This window comes from Callorhinus ursinus, unplaced genomic scaffold, assembly GCF_003265705.2.
Source record: "Callorhinus ursinus isolate GAN/ISIS: 27379988/994484 unplaced genomic scaffold, GSC_fseal_2.0 scaffold49, whole genome shotgun sequence".
Classification (NCBI taxonomy): Eukaryota; Metazoa; Chordata; class Mammalia; order Carnivora; family Otariidae; genus Callorhinus; species Callorhinus ursinus.
This window is the reverse complement of record NW_027397111.1, coordinates 4,257,544-4,277,823: the sequence shown is the minus strand read 5'-3', so window position 1 is coordinate 4,277,823 and position 20,280 is coordinate 4,257,544. Positions and strand designations below refer to the sequence as shown.

At 51.1% G+C, this 20,280-nt stretch overlaps 1 protein-coding gene across 8 annotated transcripts in view; it reads left to right on the top strand.

Moving 5' to 3' along the window:
- The window catches only part of BMAL1 (basic helix-loop-helix ARNT like 1), a 100,846-nt gene that overhangs the window by 52,894 nt on the left and 27,672 nt on the right, over positions 1–20,280 (top strand). For 4 of the 8 annotated variants that reach the window (XM_025894163.2, XM_025894161.2, XM_073882889.1 and 1 more), the window contains 6 exons: positions 12,399–12,527; positions 15,291–15,415; positions 16,289–16,441; positions 16,989–17,009; positions 18,730–18,768; positions 19,085–19,126. In XM_025894163.2, the coding sequence (XP_025749948.1) occupies positions 16,302–16,441; positions 16,989–17,009; positions 18,730–18,768; positions 19,085–19,126 (242 nt within the window). In that variant the 5' untranslated portion in view covers positions 12,399–12,527; positions 15,291–15,415; positions 16,289–16,301. Of the gene's footprint in view, positions 1–12,398; positions 12,528–15,290; positions 15,416–16,288; positions 16,442–16,988; positions 17,010–17,030; positions 17,294–18,729; positions 18,769–19,084; positions 19,127–20,280 lie in introns of those variants that run through there. The other 4 variants (XM_025894165.2, XM_025894164.2, XM_025894168.2 and 1 more) reach the window with 3 other exon arrangements.

Genomic DNA, 20,280 nt, shown 5'->3' with positions numbered 1-20,280 from the left:
GCGGATGGCCGGGCAGAGGCCTGTGCACTGTCATCAACAAATGGGTTCATCCGAGCTCCGCCAGGCCCCATGGGGTGCATTTAGATCAGGGTGACAAATAGGGGCTATGTGTATTTGCTTTTCCTGAACATGAAGTCTGATGCAATGGGTTCCTTGTTCAAAGTGCTTAGTCACGGTTTTGTGGCCAGAAAGCAGAGGGAGAAAGGTGCCGAAGGACTGTGAGACAGGACCCCCTCTTCAAGCACCTGATCCAATGTTCAGTCCCACAGGACAGCCCTGGCAGTTACGGGGCAGAGGGTCGTGATGCCCACCTGCCCGCCAAAGCTGGATGGTAGGTGCCAAATACACATTTTTCTGAAATGCATATATCAGGAGGGGTTTTTAAATGTGCAGGAGAGAGGGAGGGGGTCAGGGCCAGTCTGGCCTGGGCTGGAGGGCTGGCCCTGCCCCTGACCAGCTGTGTAACAAGCTGCCGGTCACTTGTGGTCTTGGTTTCCTCTTCTGGAAGGTGGAAATAACACTGTCTTCTCAGAGGGATGATCTGGAGGGTAATTAAGCAGAAGCAGACATGCCATGAAGCTGTAGTGACTGTTCTGGAGTGTTCCCCACACCTGACACCCTAAAGTTTGGTGACCAAGCCCTCGCTCACTGTCTGGCCTTTCCTGCATTTGTGGTGTGGGCTCCAGCCCCTTGGCTGCCTGCCACCTTGTGGAGTGTGAAACGGACTGTGGAGGCATGGGCCTTCCGGGGCAGGAAGAGTCCCTGCGGTCACATTGGTTGTCCTGGCCTGACCCCTGGCAGGTCAGGCCGGGCTCCCGCAGGAGTCTATGACTTCATCAAGACTCTGCTTCCTGTGCTCAGGAACCGCTGGGCCCAGGCCACACATTGACTGAACCCGAAGGGCCAAGAAGCTGGGATTGAACCATCTTTCTTTTTGCTCATTGCTTTTCAGACAGCCTGCACCCCAGTTACTGTTTCCTAAAGATTGAAGTAGCAAAGTGAGGGACCTGGTCCCCCAGGTGTGGGCCCAGACACCTGGAGGGAGAGCAGCTTAAAGTAATAGAAAAAGGACTGGACAAAATCGAATTCTGTTGTTACTAAAAATGGGACCCTGAGCAAGGACCTAACTTCCCTGAAATGTGGTGTCTGTATCTGAAAATTGGGGATGGTAATAGAACTAATCCCTGAGGTTAGGAGGATTAGACGAGATACTGTGGGAGCCTAACAAAAGGCACCTGGCACAATGTCTAGCAATTAATAAATATGAATATTAGAATAATTTCCTTTCTCCTCCCCTGTCTGCTCCTTCTCCTCATCTAGTCCTGACTACTCTTGGTTTCCTATATGGCTTTGGGTAAATATCTTAACCTTTCTTTGCCCCTTCTCTTTGTAGAAAAGATAGAGTTGAACCAGCTACCGGTTCTGAATAAGTACGTAGCGCCCCCTATAGGACATCTTGGGCATGTGTAGGGCGATTTGGCTGTCCTGGGGATGCGGGACAGGGCTGTCTGGGGAGAAGCAGATTTGCTAGATGTAAACCATGGAGAACAAAGGACTGTCCAACTTCCTACACAACCTCCTAAAGTTCAGTGGGCATTCATGTACGTGGAACTCTGTTTACAAGTATCTGAGCCTGGAATCTGACTCTGCTTTAAACATAAACACACATAATTTTTGCATGTTTTTAATATATACTGAATTTTCCAGGAACAAAACTACCAAGCATCTGAGGTTTACCTGTTCGTTATAAATAGGACCTCATTACATCTTTCATCGTGTCTTCTAGAGTAGCTGTACCCAGCATTTGCATATTGACTCTGTATGTCGTATCTTATTTTAACTAACTTTCCTTTCTTCTTTGTATTTTAGTTAGGGTATTTTGTTGATTGTTTTTGAAATTATAAGTGTTGGTAGGTTATATTATTTACAAATTTCAAGAGGGTGAAAAGAATGTTAAAAATATTTGTATTGAGGGCGCCTGGGTGGCTCAGATGGTTAAGCGTCTGCCTTCGGCTCAGGTCATGATCCCGGGGTGCTGGGATCGAGTCCCGCATCGGGCTCCCTGCTCCTGGGGAGCCTGCTTCTCCCTCTGCCTCTCTCTCTCTCTCTGTCTGTCTCTCATGAATAAATAAATAAAATCTTAAAAAAATATATATATTTGTATTGAATCTTTGAAAGTATGAGAGAGGGTGTGTGCACGCGCACATGCACGTGTATGTATTAGCTTATAAATTAGCTGGAGAAACCGTAGAATGGACCTGAAATGAAAAGAACAAGTGGAAGGGGGACTTGGACAAATATAGGGAGATGAAGGGAGACATAGACAAACTTCGACAAATGGGTTAAATATATATACATACAGATTTTTTTTAATTTTAGAAAGGACAAGTAACAACTAAAGGAACCCAGAGAGGTATGCAACAAGGGAATGGGGTCAGAATATCCAACATGGCTCCTCTGAGCCTAGGATTTATGTGATCATAGTAACTATAAAAGCCGAATATTCATCTACCCCAAATAATTATGTAACTTTGTTGGCTGAATGGGAGGGTAGGTTCCTATGTGTGCCTATAATGACGGATATCATGGAAGAGAGGTGCCTTTCCCTCTCCCATGGTGAGAAGTGAGTAGATCCCGGTTGAGACTGGAATATCATTGAGTGGTACCATAAGCTGTTGTTCAGAAATGTGGAGGTGCCTTCCTTAACTGGTTGCCTCTGGAAATGGGTGGGTGGAGGAACGGGCAGGAGAACCTGGGGACAGATATTTTTCCAGTAGCCTTGTAGAACTTTATGAGTCTTTAAACTAGGCCCTAGGGGGGGCAAAACTTTAATAAAAAATAAAAATTGAATTTAATTTCTCTTAAAAATTGAATTCATTTCTCTTAAAATGTTCTTTTACGTAAGAATATGTAATGGAAGTCAGAATTTTTAGTAGCATCCTTTGTCAGAGAAATAAGGTATTTTGATGTTTCCCCTGTCCCTTTTAGAAAATATGTAATCTTAAAGAGTCTGAAACATGTTTTTCATCATCTTTCTTCATCTTTGCCGTTTCTGGGTTTGTTTTTTTTTCCTCACCACTCCCACCTGCACATACATTTTTTTCCTTTAACATCCATGTGCAGATTTTTAGAGAAAGGAGAACCAGCCAGCCTCCCTGCCCTTTACCATGTTGTTTTATGGCCTCTGTCTGCACGAATTAATTGTGTGAATTTTGTGAATTACCTCTTCTATTCTTTAGTTTTCCACTGAGGTATTTGTCTTTTTATTGTTTCACAGGAGGTTTTATTTTTGTTTGTTTTGTTTAATTAAGAAAGGATAATAGTCCTTCCCCGTCACAGAGCTTTCGAGTCAGACTGACCTGGGTTTGAATCCTGGCTTTCTCGCTCACGAGCTCAGAATTTCAGGCAATTTATTTAAGTCTCTGAGGATGAGTTACTTCTTTGAAAACTACATGAAACAACACTGACTGGAACAAAATCCAAGCCCAGTGTGTGGTTTCTGCTGCCACAGCTTTTGCGTTATTACTTTTCTTGTGATCCTTGCACTGAATATTTTCTCAAAAAAAGTACCTCAAGAACTCATGCTTTTTCAGATCCTTGGACACTTACCACTCCCTTGCTGTAACCAAAGCTCAGAAAAATGAAACTGAAATCACTGAAATAATTGTTTTATTCCTCACGTAGGAATGAAAGAAAACAAGTTGATTCCGTTTGAGCTAAAAGAGGAACTTGCAGGGTCATTCCTGGGGTCAGGAAATGCTCAGAACAACATCTGAGATCTGGGGCACTGGAGGAAGGCCTTGAGCTTCATCGCAAGATTAAATTGTCTTCCTCAAACTGTGCTCGCCAGGACGGGCAAATGCATTTGAGAAAGGTTTCCAGTTGCGAGTTGAAACAGAAAGGATCGTCTTTTAGACACACCGGCCATTCCCCCAGCACTCTGGTCGATTCTGGTCCTTGCCCCATGTTTTGACCGCCTGGCTTGTAGGAGGGGAGGTGGGAGGGGCACACGCTGGCCCCGCCCTGCTTCTCCTACGTGGGACAGAGCTTTTGCTTTTCTCTGCGGAGTCCCTGAAGACACCAAAGCATGTGTGGGGGCCCAGCTCTCGAGTTGGGCACATCGGGGTTGGGTCCCTGTTCCCCCTCCTGGCTGTGTGATCTCAGACAAGTGGCTATACCTCTCTGAGCCTCGGTGCCGTCTTACACTCGATGTTGATAATAATGCCCTTCCCGAAAGGTCATGAGCTAGCACCATCCTCAGCATGATTGACACTCAGTAGCTGGGGGGTAGTCTCTGCCCCAGATGGGTGGGCAGCAGGGACACAGCGCTTAGCCCTGCAGTCTGTGCTGTAACTTAGACGTCTTGTGTGCAGCTCCCCGACCAACAGCTCCTGGCTGCTAGGTGGACAGCAAGCGGGCCCTCTTCCTCCAGCTATCCCACAAGGGCATGCAGCCCGGCAAGTGGAGCTCAGGTTGGACTTCGACCCCCAGTGGCCCCCATAGCTGGGGGCCTTTGTGCAGTTCATGGACTGGCTGTTGCCCCTCGTGCCAGAAAAAATCAGGAAGTCCGGTTAGCTGTTCCTTCAGAATATGCCAGGAATTGACAGCAACTCACATGCATATATGTGCAGGTCCTCTCACACGTGCACGTGCACACTTGCTCTCACATGCACGTGCCAGCTCACGCGCAGGCAGGTGTGCACACTCAACACGTGCTTTTGCACACACACGCTGCCCCACTGCCCCCACATGCGCCTGCACACCCAGGTCCCCCTCCCCACAATCTCTTCGCAACCTGCAGCCAGGCTGAGCCCCAGGTGGGAGCCTGTCCTCCCCCATTCCTCTCAGAGTCAAAGCCAAGGCCCTTACAGGGGCCTGCCAGGCACCAATGTGGTCTGTGCCCACCCTGGTCCAGGGCTGGTCCTCTGACACCCCCTCGGCTCCCTCGCCTCCTTTGTGCCGGCTCTTCCTGGCCTGGAGTGCTCCTCCCTCCACGCCTCACCTCCTCAGATCCTGACCACCTCCATCTCCAGAGCTCCTCCTGCCCTGACTCTGACCTCTCTCCCCAGCACTCACTACCTCCCAGCGTCGTTTACTTATTTGTCTCCTTTGCTTGCCTTCCTCACCAGAATGTATACCAGATGAGGACAAGGACCTTTGTGTCTTCACCTCAGCCCTGTTGTGGACAACGGTGCCTGGCACTTGGATGCCCTCAGCAAATATTTGTTGAAAGAGTAATGAATGATTGTGGACCCACACACTAACAGTGTCTTCATCATTACAACATTGTCCTCGATTGAAATTTGACTGCCACATGCAATCGGTGGTGGAAATTTACTCAAATTCTCAACTCTTTCCTGGTACAAACGACCTGGCATATATGGGTGCTCAGGAAATTGCCTTGGATGGGTTGCTTTAGGGCCTTGGGCCCATGGTAACCATCTGGGGCCTCCGTACCTGTCAGCAAGACCTATGGTAGGTGGGTCGTAAGGGGGACATCGACCTCCCTGTCCCCCAACACTTCTCGGGTGTCGCTATTTCACCCAAGAGCACCCGGGCAGCCCAGCCCTGGGCAGTAGCTGTCAGCTGTGGTGTCCGTCTCTGTAGGGAAATCACTGTCCTGTGCTTTCTCCATCTCACCTTTCTGGGCAGCTTCAGAGTTTTGTTATTATCACCCATTGGCTTCATTTTCTCGTGACCCTATTCCCAGCTTTCTGTAGGAGGAGCTATTTCTCTGTATTTTGGTTTCATTCAAGTAAAACGGAGGGGCTGGACTCTTGAAATAACGCTCAGCTTTCCAACTGTCATGAGTCCTCAGTGTTTCCTGCTGCAAAATGCTGGCCTCTGGGCTGTTCTCTGGCCCCCCACCCCCACCCCAGCCCCAGGACCCTCTCTCCAGCCTTTCCCCAGCCCCCTCGTGGGCTCCCTCGTGGTCACCGGAGCCCACTGTCCTGGATCCCCTCAATGTTAAGTTCCTTTATGTCCACTGCTAGCACTCCACCACCAAGCCCACATCCTCTGTCTGCTCTTAGCATTTCTGAGCTCCTTCATTTCAAAATTTCTCGTCTACGTTTGCTTTCTTTGACATCAGAGCTTACCTTCCCACAGCCTTCTACCCCCCCTTTTCTCACCAGCGCGGGGTCATCCATCTCAAGCACAGTTAACCTGACGAGCATCCTGAGTGTTTTTCAGATACGGAGCTCATTCAGTCTGTGAGGAGGCAGCCTCCTCCTGTTACAGGTGAGACACTGCCGCTCCCAGAGGTCAGGGAACTGGCCCAGCACACACACCCTGTAGGTGGCAGAACTGGGATTTGAACCCGGGTTGTCCGGCTCCAGAGGCCCTGCCCTCACCACTGCCCTAGCCTCCCTTTTCACGCGTCCATCATTTTACCCTTTTGCCCAGACACCGCCTGCCCCTTGCCGGGGGAGAGCCACAGCCCTGCTCCTGCTTGCAGAGGTGCTGGGGGCCTCACAGGCCTGGTCCACCGGCTCTGGATAAGCGTCCACTCGGTCTTCTTCCCATTGTCTCTCAGCCTTGCCCCCATTCTCAAAGAAGGCATAGATCCCTTTTCTTCTCGGAGCCTCAGCCCCCCCTTGGGCCCACCCTGCTGCCTGTCCTAGCCTGCCTCCATCCACAGCCCAGACCTGAGGCTCAAAGCGCCTTCTGGGCCACCCCAGCCTTGACTCTGCTCTGCCTCACCCCAGTATCTTGCAGTTGACTATGAAATAACAGCAGCGCATCCTTTTGTTTCCTTTAGAACAAGATGCAGATGTTTTCCAGAACTTTCTTCAACTTCAGGCAGTAAGTCTTTTGGTGGACTGTGTTCCTCCCCTGAGTCTTTAGGGCCAGGCTCTCTTATTCTGTACATTAAAAAAAAGAAGAAAGGTTCTCCTTCCTATACCTCAGTGATAGACTTGGCAAAGGTATAAGACAGTGTCTCTTTTACACTCATGCAACCAACATTTACTAAGCACTGTGCTAGGGTTAGGTACATGCTGTGTGCCGTGACTCTTGATGACATCTCTAAATCCCTCTAACAGCCCTCAGTAGCCCCTGGAGACTGGAATTCTGTCGACTCTCCTCCATCGATGGTATTGGAAACCTTTTCCACAAGAACCAGCCTTGTTTTCCTTGACGAAGTACTGCAGGATTTACAGACCCTGCCCCCATGAGACCCTCTGAGCTGGCCCTCCAAGCCGCGTGCTTCCAAATGCAGCCTCCTTGCTTTGTGTTTGATTTCGGGATTCCCAAGCCTCTAGAGCTGCCAGGAGGGCCAGGTACACAAGGACCACGAACTGGGGTCCCCGGGGCCCCTGCCAGCCACTGCAAATGCTGCTCTCCTGGCTCAGAACGGACTCCCCACCACCCGGTCCACCAGGCAGACATCCACTTCAAGCCTCACCGCCTCGCTCGCTCTTTCTCCTCCCCTTACCCCTATCACACACACACCAGCTTATCAATAAGCTCATGATTTTCTCCTCCACGCTGCTCCTGTACCTTACCTATGCTTCATAGCCAAGAAAGGCCCTCCTTCCTCGAAACACTTGACTGCCACCTGCTGGGAATTTGTCGGAATGGCTCCACAAATCTCTGCCATTTAGCAAAAGCCGAGGCGCATCCTGTGCAAGGCACAGCTCACGCCACTGTAAGCACGGCCCTGCCTATGGCAGTGAGCATGCTGTCACGTCTGGATTTAGACCCTGTCTCTCCAACTAGGTTGAGGGAATCTTGAACATTAGGACTGCGGATTCCTCCCTGTGTCCCCAGTGCCCCAGAGGCTAGAGAAACGCTTGCTGAATGATCCCGATGCAAACACCTGTTACCCTAGGTGCAGGGCATCTGGTTTCCCTGGGTGAACATTCTCTAAATGCATCTGTTGCAAAGCAAGGCAGCTGAACTCCCCAGAGGCAGTCAGAGTAACCATGGCGGGCCAAGGTGGACTTGCCGAGGAGACAGAGCCCCTCTAGCCTCTTGCCTCTGCTTGAAGACCACCACCACCTGAACAGACCAGAGCAAGTCCTCCTCCATTCCCTCAGTAAATCTGGAGCCGGGCACCAGCACCACATAGTGGAGAATGTGGAGGAGGGGGCGGCCAAGGGCCACCTGCCATGGCTCTCGGGGCTGGGGAGGGAAAGTACTTCTGGAACACATCTGTGCCCAGGGCTAGTGGGATGCAGCAGTGGCCACACAGGAGCCCTTACTGGGGAGTTTGGGGCTGGGGGGAAGCAGATCAGTAAGCAGACAGCTAGTAGACAGGGTAATCAAGGATGCCCACTCACGAGCCTCCATATTTTCCAAACCGTGCCCTTTTATTAAGCTACCATCATCAACAGTCACTGTCCCAGTGACATCCTGGGGCTTCAAAAGCTGGCACACCTGAGGGGAGGGGCAAGAGGGGGGCAGCTTTTCACTGAGGTCCCATTTTAAAAGGGGAAGCACTCTATTCTTTCACAGGGCTGGTTTCCCCAGAGCCATTCGGCAGCACATCGCTCAGGTCCCCTTGAGAGAGCCTCCCTGCTCGGTCTGTCCCCGTGAAGTGATAGGATATGCTTCCCGGCGAGTGTGAGGGCTGAACATTTCCTTCTCCGCCCTGCGTGCCAGGAAGCCCGGAGACAACGTGGTTCAGGTTCTGTGGCTCTCCTGAACTAGGATTGCTTTTTTCTTCTTTCCCCTCATGCCTTCCCCAGGAAGGCTTGTTTTGGGGGGCGTTATATTTTACTTTGTGGGGGTGGTCTTGGAGGCAGGACTGGCAGTGGTGTGGTAGTCAGAAGAACCAATATGGGGCCAGGCACACTTGGGTTGCAGTCCCCACTTGCTAGCTGGGCCATCTTGAGCAAGACAGCTTTGCCTCCTCAATCCTTACATGGAAAACTGGGATGGTGAGCACAATTAAGGGATACGGGTTATCGTGAAGCTAAAACGAGTCCGGTGGGAACACCTCTGCCCCCTTTCCCTCTTCCTAGATCAGGGGCTCCTCCATCTGTGGTTCCTTCACCCCATCTGTGCGTTCTTCATCTTGCCTGTGTCAGTCAGCTCTGGATGAGGGATAGATACGGCCAGAGCCACTAGGTCACCGACTGGCCTGCTTTGTCTGGGACAAAGGGGTTTTCTGGGAGGCAGGATTTCCAGTGCTGAAGTGGGAAGTTCTGGGGCAGACAGAAGAGTCAGTCACCCTAGAATACACACCATCACCATCTCAGTAGCTGACAGGAGCAAAGGTTTATTTCTTCTCGTGCTGCTATCCAGCCGGGACCTCAGCAAAAGGAGGAGCATCTATCCAGGAAATTGCCAGTCTCGGCACAGACAAAGGAACTCGTGGTAAAAGTTCTGTTCAAGAGTTGGGACTGTCCCTTCCGCTCACATTCATCAGTCCAAGCCAGTCACATGGCCGGGCCCGAGCCTGGGGCATCCTGCAGGCTGTCCTTGCGGGGAGGGGCAGCTAAGAGTGTGAACCGCAAAGCAATCTACACGCCCCCTTCCCTTCTTGTAGCATTTTGGGGTGCTGGGGCAGGGAGGAGGGAAAGCAGAGAGAGATGCCCATCTGTGATCGGTGGTCTTCTGTGTGGTCATCCTGTAAATGACATGTGTGGGTTTCTCAGGGGCTGCTCAGTCTCACCCCGCTCTGCTCAGAGGAGCAGCTGTGTCTGCTGTGGGCGCCTAATAGTGGTTGACACCCTCACCTACCAAGGTGTCTCTGCAGGGGCAGCCGGGGCTGGGACGTCTCGTCTAGCCCCCGTGCTCCTCTGTGTGGAGCCCCGGAGATTCTTCTCCCTGAGCTCCAAGGAGAATGAGGGGACTGAGGGGGGACCAGGGGGATCACCAAGTTCTCCCCAAGCACACTGCACAAGTCCCTTCGTGCCTCGCTTCCTCTGACATCCGGGGAGCCTCCCCCCGCCTCCCTGCTTTGGAAGTCTCTAGCTCAGAAGTGGGCACACATGTGGCCTGCGATTCCAGAACCACAGGCCAGGCTCTCCCCAGAGAATCTTCACTCTGTGTCACTTGGATGGCAGCACCAAGGCTGGCCCTGAGCTCCCCTTGGCAAGGACCCCTCTCCCAGTTACCTGTGGTCTCTTGGAGCCCCCTCCCTGGGCTCAGTTCTCTTTTGGAAATAGCACAGAAAGAGGTTTTTTTTTTTTTTTTCCTCTCTTTTGTTGTTTCATTCATTGTCTTACATCTAAGAACACCTTCTTGGAGAGAAAACAGTTTTCCAGAAATACTTGTCACAGCTGATTCAACTTCCTTACTTGGTCTAAGCATATAAGAAAGGCCTTCTGATTTTTTTTTAAAGATTTTATTTATTTATTTGAGAGTGAGCAAGAGGGAGAGCACAAGCGGGGAGAGGGGAAGAGGGAGAGCAAACTGCCCACGAGCAGGGAGCCCAAAGCCAGGCAAGACCTTCTGATTTTTATTTTGCAAAATATAATGACAAAGTTTATGCCAGCATTCATTATTTCTATAAAGTAAATTTGAGTATTGGAACAATTGGTCCAGGTAAGAAATTGTATATAGAGTGTGGTACGGAGAAGGTTCTTCTAAGTTTCGGAGAAGTGGGGGAAAGTGAGTGAGGTATGGTACTGGGAGCCCCCCAACAGTGAGCTCACGGGGCGGAGGGGCCACAGGTGTGAGGAGAAGGACCAGAGCAGCACGGGCAGAGGCAGGAGGCTTCTCTGAGCAGGTGCTCCCTGAGAGCACTTGAAAGGAAAGCAGGAGTTCACCAGGTGGGTCAAGGGAGCCACACCTGCAAAACAGCATGGGCCCAGTGGAGGCCACGTGCTCTTGAGAACTTAAGTATTCCGGTGGCCTAGCGCTTTGGGCATCAGATGGGCAGAGCAGGGCAAGACAGGACAAGAAGCGAGCAAGCAAGCCCATTGTGGAGGTTTGATGTTTCCTGGCAGGGCGTTTCTGGAAGGCTCGGGGCAGAGCAGTAAAGCCACTGAAGTGTTTTAAACAAGGGGGTGTCCTGTCTGTGACCGGGGCGTGGAGGGGCGAGTGTAGGGAGGAGAGCAGCCTGGATGGAGGCAGTGGCCAGGGGACAGAGGGGAGCAGCTAGGGCTGCCCGTCAGAAGGCTAGTGGGGTGAGGGGAGGAGAGGGTGCCCACGTGGGTCCCGGATTGCTCATCCGGGGGCTGGAGAGGAGCATGGGACCTGGGTGGGGAATCAGACCGAGGTGGAAGGGCATACGGTAAGCGCTCCGGCAGCACTGCCCTGGGGACCTGGTGTCCGGGGGCTGCTCCACGGAGGCTTAGGGACTGGAAGCCCAAGATCCCGTCGTGCTCTTTGCACGTGTCCAGACTGGCTCCCAGAGTCAGAGGGCGAGGGTGTCTGAATCGGACAGCAAAGGGGAGTAACTTAGGAGGACAAGAGCAGCCCTGTTCCTGGACATGCATTTGAAGACCTCTGTCACGATCAAGCCCCAGGTAATCGGAGAGCTGCAAGAAGTAGCCAGCGGAAGGTGCAAGCCCAGGAGTTTCACTTCAGAAAGGTCCGGAAAGGCCCATTCACAGCCTGAGTCTTGCCGTCTCAAGGTGGAGCCGGGAGGGGGTAGGAGGGCAGGCGCAGCCGCCTGTGGAGCCGGTTCCTCGGAGATGCAGGGACCACAGGGCGGAGCGGAGACCCCCCCCCCCGCCGCCCCGCCCCGCCCCGCCCCCGCCCCCGCCAGCAGGAGAAGGCAGGGCCGCAGGCCGTCTGCTAACTCGGGCGCGCCTTCTCACCACTGACTCCCCTTCGCTTTGGGCGCCCGCACTGTGCTTGAGCTTCCCGGACAGGGTCTTTAAGCGTCTTGCCTTGCTTCCAGCGGTCTTAGAGATGGGCCTGTGCACATGTGTCCGGCCTAATGCCTCCTGGATGCTCGCTTGCCGTGGTCGCTGGTTGTCTGCCGGTGGGGCGGGCGCGCGGCTGTCCTTGGCGGTGATGCGGCTTCTGGAGCCCCTGCGCCCTCCCGCCGTGTGACCTTGGCGAGTGTCCTCCTTGAGTCTCTCTCTGCCTCCGTCTTCTCAACCAGTGAAAAAAACCAGAGTATCTACCTCAGAGAATTATTTTCAGGCCTCAGTAAGTGAGTCTACATAACACCGTCAGAACGGTGCCTGACGCCCAGCACACAGTCAATAAATGTTCGCTAGTAATTGTATTGCCTGACCCAGTGGGAGAACTGAAAAGTCCAATTATCTTCTTTCCCGTAAGGCCGCATCCAAGAATCCATGTTTAATCATTTCAAAAGCATTGTTTGTCCTCGAAGAGCTCTCCTGCCAGATTGCTTCACGTGTTCCCAGTTTGGCTGAGCAGGCGGCTGGAGGCTGCCCGCTGAGCCTCTCCCCTCACTGACGGGAGCTTGTTCCACGTACCCCCCGCCCCAAGTGACCTGTGTGGGTTTTCTTTTCTTGTGGGCCCTGCTGTAGGTTTCTGGAAGAAGTTGACTGCCTGAAAGGAAACGACAAAACATGAAAATCGCTTTGAGGTGACCCATAAGTCCAGTGGCCCCTTGCTCCTCCCAAGGTGGATCTGAGCTTTAAGAACTGTAATTTCAGGTAATAAAATCGCAACCCCAGCCCCCACCTACTGTCATGGGCAGCTTCCATGGTATTTCTTTCAGGAAGTGTGGTTTCTCCCTGCAGCCCAAAACTTGGGGGAGAGTCCACCTCGTGCAACAGTCTAGCTGTTCATAAAGAGGGAGTGGGGGCCAGAAGTGGCCCCCCCATGTCTGCCAGGCGGCCCAGAGGCTCACCAAGACCCTGAAGGAAGGACTCTGTACTCCTCCCTCATCTACTTCTCCTCATGTCCGTGATAATGATAACTTCTAGCAACTGCCCATCAGGGCCTTTGGTGTGATTAAATGACTGTAAAATGCTTCCCAAAGAGTAATTGGAATAACCAGGAAATTTCTGAAAATGAAAAGTCCTAAGAGGAAAAGGTTTTGTTCTACCTAATAGTAGAATGTATTATGAGGCCACTATAACAAATAGTGTGGTACTGGATTGGAAGTAACTAGATCAAAGGAACAGAATAGGAAGTCCAGAAATAGACAGTAAATCAATAAAGGTGGCATTCCAAATGATTGGTGAAGGAATGTCTGGTCTAGTAAATGGTGTTGGCACAGTTATCTATCCACTGGAGGGAAAGAAGTCTCCAACCTTAGGGAGTATACCAAAAGTTATTTCCAAATGGATTAAGTGCCAAATAAATAAAATTATAAAAATATTAGTAAAGAGGATATTTCTATTTTGGGGTGAAAAAGGCTGCTTTTTAAAACACGTCACTTTTAGTATCACAAATACTGCAAGCCAAGTTAAAAGGCAAAAAGGGGGTGGGTATTTATGACATCTGTGACAAACAAGGAATGAATATTCATAATGTGCAAACTTATTCATTCAACATCTGTTTATTGAGTACTTACTATATGCTAGAAAGTGTTGTAGGCTACTAGGGTGCAAGTAGTTAACTAAACAAAATCCCTGCTCCTCTGATGCTTATAGTCTAATGGAGAGGAAGTAAATAAGTTGATTATGGATAGGGGCCATGGAAAAAAAATGAAGCAAGGTTGGGGGGGGTGGTTAGGGTGGATTGGGGGGAGGTTGCAGTATATGGATATTCAGAGAAGTTTCACTGCCGAAGTGACCTTTGAGAAGAAATATGAAGGAGAAAGGAGAGAAGTGGTTAAATTTGGATGTCTTTGCAAATGTTGAGCTGCTGGGATTTTCTGACGGATTGGGTGCAGGTTGTAAAAGGAAGCAAGGAGTCAGGATGACAGGTTTGGGGCCTGAGCGTTCAGAAGTGTGAGCATCACTAAGGGGCTTGGCTTGGGGAGAACCAGGGGTTTGGTTTGATGTTTCAGTTAGGTCTCTGTTGTATATCCAAAGGGAGACCTCAGGGAAATGGTCCTCTAAGTTTGGAATTCAGGAGTGGTCCAGGCTGGAGGTGTAAGTTTGGGAGTTCTCAGAGCCTAGATCATATTGGAAGCAGCGGAGCTAGACCGATCTCTTAGGGAGTGGCTATAGACAGAGGAAGTCTGAGGACATCTGCAGGACTTTCATGTGGAGGCGAGGGAGGGGGACGAACCCACAAAAGAGACCAGCATGGAAAGAGTGGCCACCGAGATAGAAGGGGACAATGAGAAGGTGGCCTCTCCAAAGCCAAGAGACAGGAGGGACAGATCAGCTCTAGCAGATGTTGGAATGGCGCAAGTAGGAGGGAATGGAGAACCAGCCACTGGATTTAGCAATGAGCAGCTGGCCAGGGAACCTGACAGGGGCTGTTCTGTTGGAATGATGGGGACAAAAAGCCTGATTTGAGTTGCCTTGTACTGAGTAAGAGGAAAGGAATTGGAAACAGAAATGGGGTACTGACTAGAAGGGAATGGAGTTCAAAAAAATATGTGGTTTTTCCCCGAAATGAGAGTTGTTGTTTGTTTGTATCCAAACGAGAGTGATCCAGTAGGGTGGGGAAAGTGGACGGTGCAGGATGAGCGGCAGGGAGAGAATTGCAGGGTGCTGGTCTTCAGTAGCGAGAGACGATGGAGTGCCCACCCGTTGGGGGTGGCAGCGGCCGGCGGCGGGGGTTCCTAACCAGCAGCGTCTGGGTGGGCCAGTGGATGTGCTTCCTTTACTCAGTGGGGTAGAGAGCCAAGTATCTGCCGAGAGTGAGGGTGGGGAGCTGTCGGAGGCTTGCAGAGAAGAGAGAGGGTGTGACATTCTTGGTCCCGGGGGGGCGGGGGGCGCGGAGCAAATGGAGCAGGAGAGTCAAGGATCACCGGGCAGAGCTGGTGTTGGAGGTGTGAGAGGTTGTGGGTGGAAAGTGAGAGTGGCCAGTTCATTGTGTGCTTGTCTCCCCCCAGGCTCAGGTGCGCAGGTGCACATGAGTTAGGAGGCCCATCCATACTGAAGAAAATATGGTAGGAAGGACATGAGTGGGCACAAAGGAAACCAGAGAAACGCCTATAAACATAGGGACAGCATCCGTAATCATTTAAAAATGCAAGTAAAAACCAGTGGGGTTTTGTGCTTTCCTTCAGATTGACAGGAGCTCTTGTTGGGAATATAAATTATTGGAGCTCTTTGACAGCACGGTGTTCCAGAACGTACCAAGACATACCATGTGTGTTCCCTTTTGTCCTGCTTTTAGACATTTTAGACTGAGCGATAATAGCTCCAGGGCCTGGAGTTAGACCACAAAGATGCTCCCTCCGGCAGTGGTTGTGAAAGTGAAAAGTTAGCCCACACCCAACCCTGGTGCACTCATCTGTGGGCAGAACCGTAATCAGGAAACTGAACTCACAGTCCCCTCTTGCTTTGCAGATGAAGAAACTTGAGCCCAGAGAGAGGGAGTGACAGCCCCAGCCACGTGGTGTGGAGCTGGGACCCCGTCTGTGGGCAGTGCGTGGCCCTCTTCAACTTGGTTTGGAGTCGGAGTCCCTTGCAAGGTACTTGGCAGCCTCTTTTCTTGGGCCGGCTGACTCCACACTTATAAAACATAAATTCTCAAAATGTATTGCAAATTGGTCTACAATGTCTTTATATCCTGATGCAGGTTTTCCTGGCAGGTGTGAAGGCTAGTCAGGGAAGGCAGGACAGACTTTGCGTGGCCCACTGATAGACAGCGACCATATTTTCCCGGCTGCTGGGAGGGACCCATGGTCTGAGAAAGGATATTTTCTGCTTTCCTATGACTTTTACAAAAGTCACAAAAACACAAAGATAACCAGTAAATCATATTTATTTTATGGACTGGAAGTAAATAAAATTAGAACTGTCAGAGAATATCTGGTCCCCTCCATGGGAGGAGCCCTGGGCCCCAAGTCCTAGAGCCCTTGAGTTCTGGAGTTGTTCTTGCATGCCCTGGCACGGGGATGCAGGAGAAGCTAGCCACTTGCTCTGAACTTTGGATCTTCATCAGAAATATGAGCAGGGGGCGCCTGCGTGGCTCGGTTGGTTAAGCATCTGCCTTCGGCTCAGGTCATGATCCCAGAGTCCTGGGATCGAGCCCCGCATCGGGCTCCCTGCTCAGCAGGGTGTCTGCTTCTCCTTCTCCCTCTGCTGCTTCCCTTACTTGTGCTCTCTCTCTGTCAAATAAATAAAATCTTAAAAATATGTGAGCAGGTTAACCTGCATTATCTATGCTAACTCCTAAAGCATGCCCACCGTCCTCTCCGGCCCGCTGCGTCCCTGCCCCAGCTGGCCCTGGGGGAGCTGTGTTGGTGCAGTAGACCAGTCCCCAACCCTCCGCGGGACCACCCTGGCCCTCCGCCGCGGCAGAGAGAACGTGTAGAAATCACCTTTGTGCCTCCTTGTACCAGTCCCAGACCTCCAATGGCCGACCAGAGAATGGACATTTCTTCAACAATCAGTGACTTCATGTCCCCGGGCCCCACCGACCTGCTCTCCAGCCCCCTCGGCACAGGCAGCATGGATTGCAACCGCAAGCGGAAAGGCAGCTCTACCGACTACCAGTAAGGCCTTCTGGGACTCTTGGTGTCCGTTCCCTGCACATCGAGGGGCCAACTGCTGTTCCTCCTGGAAGAAGGGGTCCTCTTTGTGGAAAGGGATGGAAATGAAAGATCCAAGTCTAGGTGGCCCCACAGTGGGGTTTGTTTTTGTTTTGTTTTGTTTTTGCTTTTATCTTCCCCCTGGATTGCAAGCAGGAGGGAGCCTCCAGCCCTGCTGAGGCACCCCATCCCCCCTCCCCTCCCCAAACTGTTCCACATCAAGGGAAAAGGAAGAGCCTTAAAGCCAAGGTCTGCCTTTCACCCTTTTCCTTTGCCCTCCTTGGCTCCCTTGAGCAAGATGGCTAAGCCCCTGGATGTAATCTCAGTGGTTTCAAAGAGGACTTTGCCTGAGGCTCTCTCTGAGGAAGCCCTCAGTTGCTTAATTATGTTTGTGGAAGGAGTGAGTGCAGGTTGTCTCTGAAAGTTCTATAGGAACATTGGTATTGCCCTGAAACATTATTCAAATTAGTATGTACCTGTTTTATTAAATAGTATTTTTGTTTCTTTTTAGACTTGATGACTTTTCTTTTGAGTAAGTAAATTTGCACACTTACAGTCAACTCTATCTGTACAAACGCCCAGGGAATAGACTGCCGCATAGAACATTCAAAGGCACGTTTTGTTTTGTTGAGGCAACTGCGTGGAATCTTCTCTCCATGTCCACTTAAGAGGTTTTCTCTTGTTTAATGAGGGAAAAATCTCCAAGGAGGTATCTCCCCCACAGCAGATGTCCTTTCTGCTGAAGTTCACAGGTCGAATTTGGGGAGCACAGTGGCTGAAGGTCAGATGCCCACTAGGAGATGCTATGATTAATATGTAAGTGATCCCAGATGATTGAGCAAGCCAACGCCCAGGGGATGGAGAGTGGGTGTGCGGACTGAGAGGGTTCTTCTGGAGCAGTCCCTCCCCAACAGGGAGGCCAGGAGATGTTTTCCACGGACCACTTGTCTTGGGCGGATGGAGTCACTGGTGCCTTCTAAGACCTCTGCTATCTAAACCTGTGGTTTCCAACCTTGTCCCCACCCAAGAGCTCCAGGTTTCCCTCATGGACCCCGTTTACAAATCTTCTGTGATTCATGGAGACCCTATTAAGCACCCCTCATCCCTTTCCCTGTCATTTCATTGTGCTAAATGTGTCTGATCGGTCAGGCGGAACTCTCTTCACCTGGGATGATTATCCTGGCCTCAGTGACCAGATACAAGCCAAGACAAAAGGGGAGGGAGAGTTTTGGTTTTCCCCTGTGGCCTGCATCCTGTCTTCTGTGCTTTAGGACTAGCTAGACAAGCTCTCTGCCTGTGAGGCAGTCAAGGGCTCCTGGTTGGGAACCCCTGTTCTAGAATGCCCATGCTGTGATTCAGTGCTCCTGAGAAAAGTTGTTTTTGCCCTTGGGACTACACTGTTTGAAGGGCCATATGCCTCTCTTCTTCCAGCATAAAAGAGAAAGACAGGCCCAGGTGCCAGGCAGTGCCTTCCTGGTGATAAACTTAGGGGCTGGAGAAGGGTGTGAGCCGACCCCAGGGGGATTTGGAACCCCTTCCTTGGAGGATTCTAGTTTGTTTTCTACTAAACCGTGAGGTGCCATGAAACTTGGATCTCTGGAGTCTGTAAAAGGGGGGGTAGATCCCTGCTGTGACCCCAGGATCCTCTGCTGCCAACCAGGGCTCCACGCCCCTCAGCCCCACTCGTGCCCTGTCTCCCAGTTCCTCGGGCCTTGGGGGTTCCCACCTGGCTGAGAACCAGAACATTGTGTATCCGTGTCTTTGACAAGCTGCCTCAGGGCTCTGCTCAGTGCTTCTTTGTGGGTTCTTTGGTCTCCCCTCCTCACTTCACCCTCCCACCAAATATATATGTATGCACACGTATATTTGAGGCTTGGTATATTTTACAAATGAATAAACTCCATTTATCCAGAATGATGAGGGGAATAAGGTATTATAGTTATTTGGACACTCTGATTAAGAATTTCCATAAATGCTCTGTATTCCTGATTTCCAAAATATGGCATAAAATATGTTAACAGCATGCTCTGTTGATGGCCGTACGTCATTTTTGTTTGATCATCTGGAAAACCGGTCCTAGTTTGTAGGGGCAAGCTGTGTTTGTTTGACTAGTCTACGTCAATCATCAATACTGTGGATATTTGAACTCTCTGATTATTTGGTTTCTGGATAAATGAGAGCCTTCCATGTTGTAAGAAGCAGCTTTGTATGTGTTTATTGACAGATACTCATGTTCTCTCTTGTTTTTTCAGAGAAAGCATGGACACAGACAAAGACGACCCTCACGGAAGGTACCATGAACCTAGTCGTGACGTTCATCCTGCTATTTTCCTTGCATAATTACATGTTCTGTTACTTGGTGCAGGTCCCACCTGTGTCCTTGGATGGGGATAAGCAAGGAGGCTGGGAGCCTGGGAGCTCAAGATGCTCTCCTCTGGGCCCAGCCCCCAGTGTGGATAATAAGAGCCCTTGTGTGTTGAGAGAGATGACAGGGATTAAGCAGGGAAATGAATGAAGCTGGGAAGAAAAGAGAGATGTGTGACTTTGCCATTAGTCTCCCAGGGTTTGTGTCTGATCTTTTGCTTTTCTTTTCCCCTTCCCTTCCAGGTTAGAATACACAGAGCACCAAGGAAGGATCAAAAATGCAAGGTAAGCGCGGACCTGTCTATACACCGTCCTGGTTCTGGGCGCTCGGAGTGCCGCTGAGCCGGCTCTGTGTGTCTGGTCCCTGTCGGTCTAAGCATCCCTTCGGGGATTGGGGTGGGGGTGCCTTGGCTGTGGCCACCTGCCGCTTGTCCTCTCCATACTGAGTTGGCCTTCACTCTTGGCTACCTAAGCACGTTTAACCTGCAGGGGACTTTGGAAGTAGCAGAAAGCCCTACAAGGCTGAAGCTCTTCCCCAGCAGGTTGCTCCTTCCTGACTCGAGGGCCCTCCAGAGTAGACCTGGCTCAGTGGCTCCATTCTCGGGCCGGGCCTTGCCTCTCAGAGCGGTCCTTCTTGCCCAGCAAGGGAGGCATGGGGCTGCTTGCGCCCTTGAGTAGGTTCTCGAACTCGGTGCCTCCTGCCTCCAGCCACACTTGCTGACCCCATCCACGTGGGTCTGCCCTCCTGCCAGTGACTCCAGGGCCATCTGAGGCAGTCATGACACAGACCCAGGGCTGCAGAATTCGACTGGCCTGAGACTTCTAGCTTTCCCCGCACAGCCTAGCTGTGGTGGGAGGTCCCTCTTGGTGGCTCTGTTGCTATGGCAGCAAACGACATTTCCACTGGTGATGCACTCCATCGGGGACAATCACAAATGGCAGGTACAAACCAGTCAGGGAGAGCATGTGTGCCTGTGGATGCATCCTCCTGCCTTGACGGGCAGCCGCTCCTGGGAGGAAAGAGTGTGACACTCTTCAGAGGAAGCTCTTGGGGACAGACGGAGCATCTGCTGTGTCCTGGTGGAGTCATGGTTGATCCAAAGATGGCAGCACTAGTTACCTAGGGACTCAGTCGGGAGTCTCTGACAGGCCACACAGCGGGCTCCTCACAAACCTCAGAGATCTCTGCAGGACTACAGCCTCCCCCGCTCCCCCCGCAAAGCCATTCTGGATGCTTTGCTCTTTGCAGACTCTACCTCCCTTCCCTTTCCTTCCATGCCCATCTTAAATTCCAACTTTACAGAGGCTGAGAGGAAAAGAAAGGAGAAATTGCCAATCCAGTTTACTCTGAGCAGACAGTTTTTGTAGTATTTCTTCCTAATTCTAAGTATGAGGTAAGCATACAAACAATAATGACCCCGCGCAGTGAGGCCACTTTT